The sequence below is a fragment of the Armigeres subalbatus genome, unplaced genomic scaffold, assembly GCF_024139115.2.
Source record: "Armigeres subalbatus isolate Guangzhou_Male unplaced genomic scaffold, GZ_Asu_2 Contig45, whole genome shotgun sequence".
In the NCBI taxonomy this organism is placed as follows: domain Eukaryota; kingdom Metazoa; phylum Arthropoda; class Insecta; order Diptera; family Culicidae; genus Armigeres; species Armigeres subalbatus.
The window spans coordinates 820,743-837,513 of NW_026943205.1; the positions used below are offsets into that span (position 1 = coordinate 820,743).

Sequence of the window (16,771 nt, forward strand, 5' to 3'; positions counted from 1 at the left end):
TAATCCCTGCCTTCGTATTACCCTTCCAAAGCGATGTTGAATAGCAAACACGAAAGACCATCATCTTGCCGTAACCCTCTGCGGGTTTCGAAGGGACGAGAATGCCCTGAAACTCGAACTACGCACATCACCCGATCCATCGTCGCTTTGATCAATCGTGTCAGTTTGTCCGGAACATGTGTTCGCATTAGCTGCCATAGCTGGTCCCGATCGATTGTATCATGCGGCTTTGAGTCGATGAATAGATGATGTGTGGGCACGTTGTATTCGCGGCATTTCTGCATACCTGCGAATGGCGAACACCTGGTCCGTGGTGGAGCGTTCGCCCATAAACCCGCCTGGTACTGCCCCACGAACCCCTTTGCAGTTGGTGCTAGTCGACGGCATAAAATTTGGGAGAGTACCTTGTAGGCGGCGTTCACCAATGTGATTGCGCGGTAGTTGCACAATCCAGCTTATCTCCCTTTTGTAGATGGACACGACACCTTCCATCCATCCTGCGGCAAAACTCTCTCCTCCCAAATCTTGGTAATGACCCAGTGCCTCACCACGTGTTAAATAGCTCTCTGAGTTGGTCAACCCAGGGGCTTTGTTGTTCTCAGCCGGCCAATCTCCTCCTGGATTTCCTGGAGATCCGGAGCCGGTAGAATTATGTCCTGCGCGTTCTCCCAGGTCCATCACCATACCGCCATCTTCGTCTGCCACATCGCCATTCAGGTGCTCTGAAAAAGAAAATAGATGAAGAGGCATAGCCCCCTAAGCATTGGGGCGTTAAGCACATGCAAAATTGGTACATTGGCTTAGAAACCTCGTAGTTAACAACTGTGGAAGTGCTCAATGAACACTTACCTGCGAGGCGATAATGTCTCAGTAAAGGATGTAATTCCAATAAGAAGAAGAAGAAGAACCCTCTTCCATAGCCTCCCCTTTGCCATAATGACCCTTCAAACCGCTCAATAATATTCTCCTTCAGGATATAAAATGTCTGTAGGTAATTTGGTTGAAATCGGTCAAGAAGTTCAAAGGAAGAAGAAGTAGAAGCGAACTGCATACATACAAACACTCAAAGACCAGTTTGTTTTGAAGCACCTCAGAATATTTTTTTCATTTTTTACACAGCTTGACCAAATTAAATTTCTAAAAATAAATCAAACTCTTTGTCCAGATCCCTTTCTCAAAGTGTACGTGATTCAAAAGAAGCCCTTGTTAGGTTTCCATTTGACTCCTGTTCTCACATTCTTCGACTAGCAAAATGTCGACACGTGCCGCCGTCTGTTTGGTACGATATGGGAATAGGAAAAAAGAAACGTAACGCACGTACCTGACACAGTTATAGCTTTGAACTTTCGTCGTAGAAAATAAAGATCACCATGATTCATGATTGTGGCAGACCGGCAGGCGCCGTTAGTAACAACGCTTTTCGATTTCTCTCTTGTGTAGCCGCAGTTACTCTCACAAACCTGCTTCACGCACACAGTTCGTTACCCTCCTTTCCATCGACGTTGCGGAATAGAGAGCACATTTCGGCGTGACTAAATGAGGACCCAAGTGCTTAATTCACACCTCCACAAACTGCAGAACCTTAAACTTTCTTCAAATAAACTGAGATAAAAACACGTACTTCTAAGTCTTGTAGACCATTTTCACTTGTTACACCAAGTTCACTTCCTCCCTACGAAGGCCCCCACGTTTATTCTGTCGTCTGATTTTGGAAGACGACGACGAGACAAGACGCGTTAGATTAGTATAAGTGTCCGTCGTAGCACAAGAAGTGAAACTAAGGAGCACGTGATTTTTGTTATTTCTCCTAACGTGACTCTGCGAGTTTATCAACAACTGGTGCCCTAGTCTGTGTAGCCCTGCATCCAACACTGCCTGATTATCCCTGTTGCTGGATATGCTTTTCGGTATGTGGTTGTCTACCAGCAACCAGACGCCAACGAGCAACCCCATCGGGAAAGTTTCGAAATCGAGACTTGCTTTCCTGTGAGAGGAGACAGTTGCACACTACGGTAATCGTTCAGCCTCCTAGTGAGATGGTTCATATCGAATGCAACAGTCTGCTTATTGGTTTTGGGTAAATTTAGTTCTGATGATCCCATAGTGCTTGAAGCAACATCAGCCAGTCTGTTAGACATCAATCGACCAGGTTGGCTAATTGGACCTGTTGTCTGAGGTAAATCTATATCGAACAAACGTATGGTAAGCGAAAGGCATAGTATGCTTTGAGAGATAGTGTTGCATCAATTCAACTCATGTTTTGAAGTATCAACAATATTTTCCTGAAAAGTATAGAAGAACAGCTTTCTGCCACTATATTTACATCACAGAAATATATTCCTTTCAATTATGAATTAACAATTTGGACCTGTCAATAATACCACTATTGGTACACCGACCCTAACAGAATAAAAAAAAACGGCTGCTTGTTTACTCGTGTTTAAAAAAGCTCTGTTCAATATTATTGTAATTATTCAATAACTAAATTCATGCACGGTGTCGTTTGAATGTGAGAAAACAAAGAAAGATTGCAATACGCAAATTTTCTTCATATAAAAGTGCCCAGAGTTTGGGTCCATTGATCTAGTTCGGTGTGAAAATTCGACCATGGTAGAGCAGCTCTGGTAGTGCGCGCAATATAAACAGTTGAAGAACAGCTCGTAGAACACGGAGACATGGCGAAGAATCAGTGGCCGTATGTCCACGTGCTGACGGTTGTGCTAGTGGTGGCTTCAGTCTCGCTGACGCGGGCAAGTGATGCCACAGACTTTCGGGTGTTTGATTTCGGTGATGAAGACACAGAGTTCTTTAGCAGTTCGGCATATGAAAAGGCATTCAATGATCATAGTTCGTACTTCCCGACGGATTTGAATCTCGGTGCATTGGACCTCATTTCGGCTACGCCAAACTTTGCGAAGTTCCCGTCTCACATTGACCCTAGTGATGTTGAAGTGGCGCGTGCTAAGCGTAAAACAGTAACATCTAGTGAAGAACAGACAAGTGAAGAAGAGGATGGTGATGAGAAGAGCGATTCTAGTGAAGGAGCTGATGGCTATGTAGATCGTTACGAACGTTTCGTCAGTCATAACTTCAAAGATCGTGACGAACCGAAACAGAAAGATGAAGTTAAAGGCGATGGAGCGAACTACTCGTATCGCTTTGACTACTCTCCATCGGATGATTATGAAAGAATCAAGCAGGAGTCTGAATCACAGAGCCGTCAGCTGGCTAAGGACCCAAAAAATTGTAAGTCCTTTAAACAGGATGGCATGTTATGTCACGTGTGCCGTGATCCCGCTACGGATACGACGTCCGAATCTTGTGCTTACGCTACTGTTCCACATCACAAGAAGTTTGCCTTCGTAAAGCAGAAGAACTATAATAGCAAAGATCATGAGAAGGATGACGATGAAGAGGGAGAACACGACGAAGGAGCTCGAGAAGATGATACTGAGGATGAAGATGATGACGGAGATCAAATCGAGAAAACGACGAAACCATCTACACCGGCCAAACAACAAACTCAAACAGGAAAGATATCAAATTTACCACAGAAACGTAAAGTAATTCCGACAAAGAAGTCTGTGGTGCATCATAAACCGGGTCAAGATGCCATCAATGGAGGTGGATACCGGTACCAACCGGTTGACATGCGTTCAAACAAACAGAGGTCACAGTCGGATGCCACTGCAGCTATCCACCCTGCGTATTACGATTTCTATACACAATTCTTCCCAGCAATGCATGGTGAAGGATCCGGCCGTAGTCAGAAGATGCAGCGGCAGCAGGAGGTACCTGCAAACAACGAGGACGTGTACGTGCTAAACTATCAAAACCAGGATCAGGTGGCAAAGGTGCTGGCCGACTTTGAGTCACGTGATTGGTCTAACTGCAAAAAAGGTAAGGGACAAGTAGGGTGCATGTAAGGAATAATCTTGTTGAAAAACACTTTCTCTCGCCCAAATATAGAATTGTTGTGTAAATCACTGAACAAATTGTTCAATAATGTCATCAACAGTATAGGCATTGGAGTAAAAAAAAAAAGGAACTATTTCAATTACCATTTATGAATTTCTGTTCATTCAGGTATGACATTTCATCGGAAGATTTTGTACGCATTGTCTCAATTTCTATGACCATTTGTGTAGCAAGGTGTTGAACTTGTCGTAGCAAAATGTAAATGTAAATTAAGTTCTCCCTCCACATTAATTCAGAGTTTTTTTTTCGAAAATTCCAAAGAAAATATTTTTGAAATCTCTGGAGCTCATGTGCCTGTCACGGCTTCCACACCACTAAACAAGCCGTCCACAACCAGAGCGTTAGGCAAGAAGATGCACGCTTCGATAGGTGCTGTTTCATAGATGGTCTTAATGCCTCCCTTTCACATTCAGTCGCTTCATACTGGTTCGCGCACTAGCGAAAGGCTTTCAATCTGTTGATTTTCAAGAACACTAACTTTCGATTATCTCTCATACTTTGAGTAGGACTGACTGATGAAGCGAATAAACAAATCAATCGTCATAATCACGGTCCTAAAATCTGTTTCAATTTGTTTTTTCATGAAACTTGGCCTCGGAGAGGACTTGCAAGTAAGGACTGTTCAGTTTATAAAGAGGACACCTTGTATTGTCGATGTTTTTTAACTATATTTTAGAAGTCGGTTTTTTGTTTGATGATTATATAATATGACCGTCTAGAAATGAAATCCAAAGATCAGGGAAACAATTCTAATTCAGAAATTTGAGATATTTATTACAATCTCAATTTAATGGATTTAAAACAGTTCCAATCGCTTATATTCCGTTTTCGTACTGTCGCAGGTTCTACTGTTTCTGAATGTCGATAAATCATTGAGAGTGTGTTTCTTTCCGATCTTCTTGACGATTTCGTTAACACGCCGCTTTAATTTTTATTACAAACGTTGAATATTGCTTATAAAAAAATCTGTTGTCAAAATTATGTTTACCCGTAATTCGAGATGCTTTGACAATAGGCGTCATTTTGTTGGATTTAAACTATTTTATCTCTTTCCAGAATTTGTTGTATTGAAATCTAACAGATTTGTATTATTTTGATACAATATCTGTATAAAAGGTTGTAGAATTCTATATGCCACGATTTCATACAACGATTGTCAGATTTGTTTTTGGGTGTAGGTGTGTGTCGGCAAAGGATGAACCACGAGCTCGCCCCACTATACGGCGAACTCAGTATTCGGAAGGAGTCAAAAGCTGGAAAGTTACTACGGGCAGGGCATGTTGCAAGAATGCCGGACAGCAACCTTACGACGATGGCGTTCGTTTCCTATCCGACAGGTACTAGAAATGATGGAGCACAACGAGCTAGGTGGGTATAGTGGCTATAACGCTAACGAAATCGAGTGAACTCCATCAATGTTTTCGAGGTTTTACCAGGTTTTGGCTTTTGGGACAGCGACAGCAACTATTTTCTTCGTTTTCAGAGCAGCTGGAATTTAGGCAGTTTGATTTTACTAACAGGGTTACCGTCACTATCCACTTCTGCAAAAGCAGTGCCACTGACAGTTTTCGATCCATATGTCAAGCCTAGATATCCGTAGCTAGATGGGTGTCAGGCCATTCGGCCGAAAATCATTAGGTCAAATGACCATTAGGCCAAATGAGAAGTGAGAAGTCAGTTCTTTCGTTTTCCCCTCCATTCTTCTTTCTTCCTCCTTCGTTTATTTCACTTTCTTCATCCCTCTTCCTTCTATTTTCTTGCTTTTCTCCTTATTTCTTTCTTCTCTCTTCTTTTTTCTTCCTTCTTTCTTACTTCTTCCTTTCTTCTTTCTTCCTTCTTATCCCTTCTTTCTTCCTTCTTTGTTTCTTCTTCATGTTTCTTTCTTCCTTCTTTCTTCTTTCTTTCTTCCTTTTTTCCTTCTTTCTTCTTTCTTTCTACTTTCTTTTTTCCTTCTTTCATCCTTCTTTCGTTATTCTTTCTTCCTTCTTTTTTCTTTCTTTCTCCCTTCGTTCTTTCTTCTTTCTTTCTTCCTTTTTTCTTCCTTCTTCCTTTTTTCTTCCTTCTTTCTGCCTTTCTGAATTATATTTCTGAATTATTGCTATTTATTTATTTTTTTATTTATTATTATACATCAACAGGCTTGTTGCTGCCCCAATGATGTTATGGATGAAATACAATATAATACAATATTCATAATAAAAACATACAGATAGTCAAGTCATGGCAACACACATTAATATAGCTAATAAGCTTGGTCATTAAAAAACAATAAAATTTACGCCGGAGAACCTCTCGGGACAAATGGAAATCAAACACTTGGGAAACTTGATTGAACATCCGCTGCAAACCGCCTAAAGCTCCTTCCTGACCGTAATTTGTTCGATGGTGTCTTGGCCTCAACATTACATAGTTACGAAGAGCTCTCGGACGGGCGTTCAGGTTGATAAGCTCAAGAAGAACCTTTGACTCAACCCTGCCTTGTACGACGTCAGCAATGGTAAATGCTCTGGTGACGTTCCTTCTAACTTGCAAAGTGTCAAGGTTGATCAGGCGACAGCGGCTCTCATAGCTTGGTAACTGGAAAGGGTCACTCCACGGCAGCCTTCGAAGTGCGTACCGAAGAAAACGACGCTGAACGGATTCCAATCGTTCCACACCATTGTTGTAGTATGGGCTCCAAACGGCTGAACAATACTCTAGAGTGGGGCGCACTAAAGAGCAATATAGCGATTTCAAGCAATATATGTCAGAGAAAGTTTTAGCGATTCGAAACACAACTGCAAGAGCTCTTGAAGCCTTATCGACGACGTATGCGATGTGCTGCTTGTAAGTCAGTTGTGAATCCAGGATTACCCCGAGAACCTTCACGTGATTCACGCGCTCGATTGTCGTTCCGCTCGTTTCCGATCGGCTCTTTCTTTCGAGAAAAAGTAATAACGGAGCACTTTGTCGGGTTGATCACCATTCGATTCAATGAACACCAATTTGCGACGGCGTCGAGTTGGCGTTGCAGGTCTACGCAATCTGCATATGAGCGGATCTTCAGATAAATTTTGAGGTCGTCTGCATAGGACAACCGTGGGCCTTCGATAACAGAATTCACATCGTTGAGCAGAGCAGAAAGATCAATGGTCCCAGGTGACTGCCCTGCGGAATGCCAGAGGTGGCACTAAACATAGGTGAATAACAGTCTTCTAAAGTAACCGTTAGTTTCCGATCCGTAAGATAGGAACGGAACCAGCTAAGAAGATTGCCGTTGATTCCAATTCTCTCGAGCTTAGCGATTGCAATCTCATGGTTCACCTTATCGAAAGCGGCAGATAGATCCGTGTAAATAACATCCGTTTGAGCTCGTTCTAGTAAGCTGTCGGTAACATACGAAGTTAGACACAGTAGATTTGTCGTGGTGGATCGACCGACAATGAACCCATGTTGATCATCGCTCAGGTACTGCTTACAATGGAATATAGCATTGGATCCATGACAACCAACTCAAATAATTTTGAAACAGCGCTCAACAGCGTAGTTATTGACGTCACGCTTGCTGCCTTTTTTGTAGACTGGAAACATTTGCGCCTTTTTCCAACATGACGGGAACAAACCGGTTGACAGAGAAAGCTGGAAAATGCATCGAAGTGGAGAAAGCAGGGAAACTTCCACGCTGCTTAGCGTCTTATTTGTGACCGGAACATTATCTGCGGCAAGTGAGAAGTGATCGGCAGGGAACTCTTCATTTGAGAAAACGCTGGCAAACTTAGCAGAGAATAGGCTACAGATATCTTGTTGCGTCGAAGCCGATACGTCGTCCAATACCACAGATGAAGGCAATCCTTTCTCCTTTCGTTGCTTATTAACGTAATTCCAAAAGGATTTTGGATGTGATCGGAGCCTAGATTGAATTCCCTGCTCGTATCGGTGATAAGAGGTCTTACTCAAGCGTTTGTATTCGTAGTTCAGCCTGACATAGTGTTGTTTCAGCGGGAGTGTACGATATTTGGTAAATCTTTTGAGTGCGGCCTTCTTCATTCTTTTTAGCAAACGTAATTCATTTGTCATCCAAGGAACGCGGGAGCCATCGCGAACAATCTTCTTCGGGACATGCCGATCTATAACATAAGCCAAGACGTGCGAGAAAGTTTGTGCAGCGAATTGACGTCGTCTGAATCCAGAATATGCTCCCAATCCAAATTAGACAACACAGCTTCTATACTACGGTGGTCTGCCTTCCGAAAATCGTACGAAACTGCCGATGAAGTGATGGAGAATTCAAGAGAACCATAATTCTTGACTGCGATAACTAATGCGGGATGATGTGGAACGAGCTTTACTAATGGTGCGGGTGCAGTTGAAATGAAAGGAGCAGTGTCGAAGCCGTTAACAAAGCAAAGATCCAAAATGCGATTGTTGTCATTAGTCACGTTGTTGATCTGGAACATATCTGCAGAACTATAGCTGTCAATAAACGTGACGGCTCCAGGATGAAAAGTGGAGAGTGCATGATCTGGATAGAGGAAACCACTATGAATCGGAATCCAAGCGACGCCCGAAAGGTTGAATACCCCAATACCACAATTTCGTCACAAGGGGCCGCGTTGCTCGACACAGTACTAACTGACCGGCAATGTGCATCGATGAGATAAAGATCTCGAGTACGGTCTGGAGGAATGTAGGCAGCACAGAGTAACAGGTGACGGTTTTTGAGTGCGATGGATACCCAAACCTGCTCGACGGAATTCCAAGCGTCATCCACAATGGCTTTCGCCTTTAGTCTCGTCCTAACAGCGACAAGCACTCCTCCTCCTATAGCTTTCGCGCTGTTGTTTGAGTTGCGATCACATCGGAATACCTCGTACCCGTCCCCGAAAACGTAACCAGAAAGCGTTCTATAATCTAGCCATGTCTCAACAAGCACGATGATGTCGTAGCATTGGTCCAGAGCGGCTAAATGATAGTCTTCAATACGACTATTCATCCCTCCCACATTTTGGTAGTATATGTTGAGATCGGAATTCGGGTACCCGGATGATGGAGCACTGGAAATCGAAACACTATCAGGTAGGGTAACGATTGCACGCTCGTTGTACTTGCCTGACGATGGAGTTCGGAAGACCTCATTCCCAACTCAGACGCAGGACCGGGACGGATGTTGGACGCTGGCAGGAAGGGCTCGACTGCGCTGAGAGGGATAGAGGCTTCCTCAGAGCTAGCGGCAAGATTGCGTCCCGATGTCCGACTTGAAATTTCCAAGTGATGTTGGCTGAACGAGTGACTGAGAGCGAGAAACGGATCAGAGAGTGGATTGTTCCGTGGTGCTGTGTACTTGCCTGACGATGGAGTTCGGAAGACCTCATCTCCCAAAACAGACGCAGGACTGGGACGGCTGTTGGTCGCTGTCAGGAAGGGCTCTACTGCGCTGAGAGGGATAGAAGCTTCCTCAGAGCTAGCGGCAAGATTGCGTCCCGATGTTCGACTTGTAAGTTTCAAGTGAGGCTGACTAGATATAGAATCGTAGTTTATTCCGAGTTCGCAAGACGTACTGCTGATCCGTTTTTTGGGTTGGGTTCGAATGGTCGGACAGAAATTCCTTCCGGCCAATACCATGAGTCGCTGACTTCACTAGTTGCAGATTTAGGTACAGTCACTTTAAAGGACACGAAAGACAAATCGTTGATGTGCTTTCCACGAGGAACGAGCTTTGTCACTTTTACAACGGATGAACTGGTGTTGGAGATATCCATTACGTACTTCTTCACGTCTTCTTCATTTTGGTCAGGTTTGAAGGGAGTAACGTAGAAGGACTCCACATCGTCAGTGGCAGCGTCACTGTTCGCCACTTTCAACATCACGCGATTCGCATCATTGTTGATGGAAGATGCAGATCTTACTTGAGCAGCGGAATGCCTAGAAGATGTTTCTCCAGCACTCATAACACTTCAAGCTATCTGAACAGATCGCCAACCAGGGTTCGAATGAGGGACAGTATTGGTAGTGGGAGCAGGGGTGGAGACGTTGATCCGTGGTTTCTTTGACAGTACTGTTTGAGAGCTGGACGGTTGATGGGCAACGATCTGAACCCATTTGTTGTTGGAACCAATAACATTTTTTTCCGGAATGTAAGCAATGGATCTGTTGATCTCATCTAGGAAGGAGGTCTCTCCACAGGATCTAGATATGTTTATCGGGTCATCCAAAACGTCGTCTAAGTTGAGCTCATCGATACTCTGGAGGAATGTGGTTTGATCGGTAACATTCATTGGTTTGGAGAGCTGGGATCCGTACATTGTCTTATTGATTCTTCGTAGATTTTCACCGTAGTTACCAAGCCGGGTGTCCATCGAATCGGTACGAATAAGTAATTCTCGCAAGGCTCTCATGATTGTCTTTACACGATCGTAAAGCGGAATCAAAATTGAGGCGGCATGATTCACAAAACCAGATTAATCAAATGTTAGCTACAAATGCTGCAATGCTTCCACGAAGCCTGCGGCCTCTTCCGGGTTCTCTACTAAATATTATCTTCACTTGACGTTCTTCCGGCATACGAACAACGTGACCAGCCCACCGTAGTCTGCCGTGTTGTATAAGCTTAATAATATCCAGCCCTTTATACACCTGGTATAATTCGTGGTTCATGCGACGCCACCAGATACCGTTCTCCTGATTACCGCCGAGTATTTTCCGCAGCCCTTATTACGCCCAAACATTCCGAAAGCTCTCCGATCAGCCTCCTTTAACGTCCATGTTTCATGACCGTATAAAGCCACCGGAAGAATCAGAGTAGTATACAGCGCGAGTTTTGTTTTCGTTTGCAGACTACGTGACTTATGCTGGTTACAAAGTCCGTAATAAGCCCTATTTGCAGCTGAAATACGCCTTTTCACCTCGCGGGTAACATCATTATCGCACGTCGCTAATGTTCCAAGATACACAAATTCTTCTACCACTTCAAATTTTTCACCATCCAGCACCATTTCGCTACCCCCACCACTAATGAACCCACGTTGATTGCCAGCGACCATGTACTTCGTTTTGTTGGTATTGATCGTGAGTCCAATCCTCGCTGTCTCCCTCTTAAAAGGTACAAAAGCCTCTTCCACGGCACGGCAATCAATCCCGATAATTAATACCGTTATCGTCCGCAATTCCCAGGAGCATATGCGATCTTGTGATAATGGTACCGCTTCTTTGCACACCAGCAGTAGAACAGTAGATTCGAGAGTGCATTACCCTGCTTTAATCCATCTAAGGTAACAAATGACGTCGATATTTCATTCGCAACCCTTATGGAACGTACACACGGTCAAGCAGTTTGACCAACATTGTCTCCACCTCTTGTATATTCAAACATCCATCAAGTTTTATCAACAGCGAGCGACACGAACAATCAATTTATTCGACCAACGATATCACACACGAACGACCGAAGCGTAACTTGAGCACCAACCATCAAAAAATATATGGGGGTTTGTGCAACTTCACTACAAATGCTCAAACATGTTCGGCGAACCTTGACTCCACCCCCGACAACTGAAACCAAAATCAAACCGTTTTATTTTTTTACAACCGAGCCGCCAACTGTCAAATTGTTGTTCGAACAACTTCACACACGTTCAAACAAAGCAGCAACCGAAGCGTTTTCTTGGGGGTGGAGTCAATGTTCGTCGAACTGCTTGACTGGTGTGTACGTTGCATTACACTTGATTTCGATCTAGAGATGGGCGCTCCGCTCAGGAGCTGTTCGAAAGATTCGCTTCCTTACATTGAGCTGATGAACCATGGATCTTTTTTAAAGAACCCCAGCTCAACAGCTCACTTTAAAGTGTAGGTGACTCCACAGCTTGTCCATTTCTAGGATAGGATGTGCCAATTAGTCATTAAAAATCGTACCGATTTTGTCATAATCGTACCGGTTGCTGATTGGGTGAAAATGACAATCGATTACTTCGATCGACAGTATCATATTTTCAAAAGGGCAGCTTGTTGTTACCTTGGCCGTGTTGTTGGGTAATTGAATTGAAATTTATGACAAAATTCAAAAGTTTGTTATTTTTTTTTATTTTTTGGGTAAAATTAATTTATGCTAGATTGCAAATAATGTATACATGATTCTCAAGAGTTATTCTAATTTAGAACACTCGATTAGAAGCATTATAAACCAACCTTTTACCCATTTCACTGTAAAACTCATTCAATTCCATGTACACTTTTTTCTGATTGTAAGTAGCATCTTTTATTATGATTGATGGTAGGAATGAACAAGAAAAATGCATTTTTTACATATATTATTTATTCAGCTGATTTAGCAAAAAAAAATATTCGGAAGCACTGGCCACCACCTCATCGAAGCAAACAACTGAGGAAAAAACAAGGCAGTTGCAATTCAATCATCACATCCTATCCTAGGTCCATTTCAGAATCATTATTCCAACCGAAAACCAGAAAAATTCATGCTGGATTCCTTTCGGTATCGTTGAGGGGTACCCTTGGGAATCTGTGGGGGATATCCTTCATTATCCATGGAGGATTTGCTTTAGAATCTCTCGTTATTTGCTTCGGAATTCCTCCGGAGTCGTTTGAAGATTTGTTTCGGAATCGTTCGGAGATTTGCTTCAGAATCCCTTAGATATTTAATTCGGAGTCTCTCGACATTTTGTCTCGGAACCCCTCTGACGATTTGCTTTCGAAGATTTAGTTCGGATTCCCTCGACGATTTATTTTGGAATTCTTCGCCAAATTGGTTCGGAATCATTCGATATATAAATATAAAAATAACATTAATAATAAGATCTTCGGACACACTTCTTTTTCGGTTGTGTTGTTGAACCGGCACTCGAAGCAGAGAATTGAGTTCGTCGCTGAGTCGCTGGTGGATGAGACAAAGCTTCCTTGATTGCGATTGCCACCTCCTCTAGCGTAACATCATCTTTCTTCCGACGATTTGTTTTTTTTTCTCCGGGCGTGCGTTTTCACGTACTTCCGACTGTCCTTGGTTTTCTGGTTTCGGATTTTCTTCCGGAACTTCGATAAAGTCTTCATTCATGGTTTCCGACGACATCGCATCTATTTTCGTTTCCAACAACTACTCCAGTATATGTAGTACCGTGTGGGACCGAAATCCGTACAGCACCGAAATCCGTCCATCTCATGAGATATCAATAAATTGAAGGGGGTTAAAGGTAATTAATGTAGAAATAATGTATCTTATCCTGTTCAGATACTTGGCAGTAAGCTTTTAGTGCATAGAAATGGAAAGAAGGCTTTGAAATTAAAACAAGAAAAATCAAAAACAAATCGCCGCCCACTAAACGCGGAGTTTTTGCCGCCATTTTGTTTTCGGGTAGAGCATAATTGCACCAAAAGTAACTGTGTTTTATTTGCTAATTACGAATCATTAAATAAGATAAGCCGAATACAAATCGAAGGGAACACTTCTCAAGATGCATATCGAACTATTTACAATGGTAGTTTAGTCAATCAGACTGCTTCAATTTAAATATTTAGTTCAAAAATAACTGTACGGATTTTGATACTTCGATTCGAAATCCGTCCACGGTGGACGGATTTCGAGTCAGGAGTCGTTGATTTTATTCATTATTTTATCATGTTTTTCGTAGCTTTTAATGAGTAAATGCGAAACACTTCAAAAGTAGAAGCCTTCATGCTCCTGTGTCAACGACAAATGTTTTATTTGCATTCGATTCCTATTTTCTAATAACTTTTTCATATACTAAGGTGCTTAAGTGTACGGATTTCGATGCCCCACGGTACACTGTCCTTGTTTTCCTGCCTTCTTCCGTAATAGCTGGGGACAAGAATCCCTCCGATGGCCTACTGCTTGACAAAGAAAGCACGTATCTTTAAGTCCGTCGTAGAAAATTCTTACTTTCAGGCCGGCTACTTCCATCGATGGAGGAATGCTCTTTTCGATTTCCATAAATACACCACGGACCCAGGTCCAATTCCGAGGGAAACTTTTCACGGACAACACGATCAAGTTTCCCAAACAATCCGAGCACCTGCGACAATCTTTTGTCCGTAACTTCCGGTGGCAGATCGAATACTCGGACGTACCGCATATTTGATCCTGCGATTTCCATCAGAACTTCAACCGACTCTCCACTCGAATAAACAAACATCCTCGGGTACATGTTTTTCCTCATCGATCCCTCCACTGCTTACTCTTGTTAGATATGAAAAAACCCAAATTAATTCACCGAGTAGTGATACTGCCTTTCTCGCATTTAGGCAAGACACCAACCTTATATGGTGCCAATATGGTTAATGTACCATTTTCTTTATAATTTTTAAACGCATCGGTCGATCGTTATCAAATTCAATAGTGATCAATTTGTCCCCTGTCGAATGAAACTTGTTGCGAGAAAATCGGTTGAGGATTACTATATGAAAAGTTGTCTAATGTTTTTCTTAGCTTTTGTGCACACACATACACACATACATACACACGGACAGACAGACATTTGCTCAGCTCGTCAAGCTGAGTCGATTGGTAACACTATGGGTCTCCGAGGCTTCTATAAAAAGTTCGTTTTCATAGTGAAATGATAGCCTTTCGGTACAACTTTGTTGTACGAGAAAGGAAAAAACAAATACTGTATAGAGCAAAACTATTCCGTCTGCACCCGACGACGACAACAACTGAACTGGATTGAGAATTTTTGAAAAGATGCTCAAAATAGAAAAAAAATAAACTTATATTCACTTTCCTTTATTTTCCTCTTTTTTACTTTCTGCGTAATAATTAAACCATTTTATTCCATTCTCTTCAAGGTAACAAAAACGAACTAACGTGCTATACGTGCACCGACAAGAATGGTGTTAAACACGAGGAATGCATGTACCTTTCAGAATCCCGTCAAGTCTCGGCTCAAGTTAAACCACCACCACCCCCACCTGCAGCAGACTCAACACCTCCAACAGCCGAACCGAAGAAAACTTCACGACGCAAAAAGGTCCAAACGGACAGCAGTGCGGAGAAAAAGCCGATATCGCCCAAACTGAAGAGGGTCAATCCGAAGACGACGGGCGAAAATAAGTCAGCCAAGTTACAGTTGGAAGAAGACGTGAATGTGCAAGGCGACGAGCTCTCCAAAGGTCTCGAACGGCAGACGGTGAAACGGACCGTCTCGATCAAGAGCCATGTGGATGGAGATGGGTTGGATCCGCTGGACGGCGAGCGTGTCGTGCACTACGAACATCACGTTAGTCATCGGCTGTAGGACGAAGTCAATTTCGTGTTTATTACTGTACCTATTTGTTAGTAGATTGTTTATATTGGGTTGAAATAAACGTATTCGCCTTTCCTATTCTTCTATTTCCTTATTTTTGCAACGAGAAAAAAATGTCTTATGATCTGGAGTGAAGTCCAAAAATTTTGAATTTTTATCTAGGCTAGAAATCTGGCCTTCAGAAGGCATCGCTTAATTTACAAAAAAAAACCCAGATTAATCCACCTAGCGTTGGTGATGCCTTTCTCGCATTTAGTTAAGACACCAACCTTATATGGGGTTTATATGGTCCGATGTACCATTTTCTTCATAACTTTTAAACGCAATGACTGATCGTTATAAAATTCAATAGTGATCAACAAGGCTTTGTCCCCTGTCGAATGAAACTTGTTGCGAGAAAATCGGTTAAGGATTACTATACGAAAAGTTGTCTAATGTTTTTTATAGCTTTTGTGCACACACATACACACATACATACACACGGACAGACAGACATGTGCTCAGCTCGTCAAGCTGAGTCGATTGGTATATAATACTATGGGTCTCAGAGGCTTCTATAAAAAGTTCGTTTTCGGAGTGAAATGATAGCCTTTCGGTACAACTTAGTTGTACGAGAAAGGCAAAAAGATAACCTACTACTACTACTATGTACACTAACATTTACATTGAAAATTTGATAACCTACAGTGACCGGCATAATAAAAAGCCCACTCGCCGTTTTTCATACAAAATGGTCAACTTTGAAGATCTAGATCTCGATTCGTGTGAACCAATTTTACTGATAATTTGACCAGAGCTCAGATATAACTTGAATTTTACTACACCTGAGTTTCGACCATATTGATTCATAGGGTAAAAAATTATTGCGGTAATACCAAAATGAATTTTTTGACAAAAATTTATTTTTAAATATCTTGAATTCTATAGGTTGTAGACTGATGACTTATTCAGCAAAAACGCGTATTTTGGCAATACAAAAAAGTTTGCGGAACATACTTGTACACTAAGAGTTGTAGTTTTCAAAATATTATAAAATCATTTTTTTGCCAAAAAAATCGTTTTGGTATTACCGCGATAATTTTTTACCCTATGAATCAATATGGTCGAAACTTAGGTGTGGTAAAATTCAAGTTATATCTGAGCTCTGGTAAAATTTTCAGTAAAATTGGTTAACACGCAATCGAGATCTAGATCTCCAAAGTTGACCATTTTGTATGAAAAACGACAAGTGGGCTTTTTATTATGCAGGTCACTGTAGATTGGAAAAACCTCCCTTATAGCGGCCTGGTCCGAATGTAGGCAACGGACCCTAAACCTTTCCTTACACTCTCCAAAGCGCTCGGGTAGAGTTAGTATATCGGCCAGACGGTGACGGACCTCAGAAGTTCGTCTCCTGCGAGGGGTGTTAAGAATAATCCACAGGAACTTGTTTTTGACCTGTTGAAGTTTGAGGTGAAGGGTCATAGCGCAGCTCCAGACCGGCACGCCATATTCGATCACAGAGAGGATGATTTGCTTGTAGACGGCAAGCTGGAATGTCCTTGCTG

General features: G+C 42.3%; 1 protein-coding gene across 2 annotated transcripts; it reads left to right on the forward strand.

Annotated features, from left to right (window-relative positions):
* Positions 1-2,592: 2,592 nt before the first annotated feature.
* Positions 2,593-15,317, forward strand: LOC134204202 (uncharacterized). Of its 2 annotated transcripts, none has more exons than XM_062679029.1 (2): positions 2,593-3,900; positions 14,767-15,317. In XM_062679029.1, exons 1-2 carry the CDS (start codon positions 2,676-2,678, stop codon positions 15,213-15,215), a joined length of 1,674 nt encoding a protein of 557 aa, XP_062535013.1. In that variant the 5' UTR covers positions 2,593-2,675; the 3' UTR covers positions 15,216-15,317. The 2 variants fall into 2 exon arrangements, with proteins under 2 accessions (XP_062535013.1, XP_062535014.1); XM_062679030.1 differs by having other exon boundaries at positions 14,845-15,317.
* The last annotated feature ends 1,454 nt before the right edge of the window (positions 15,318-16,771 follow it).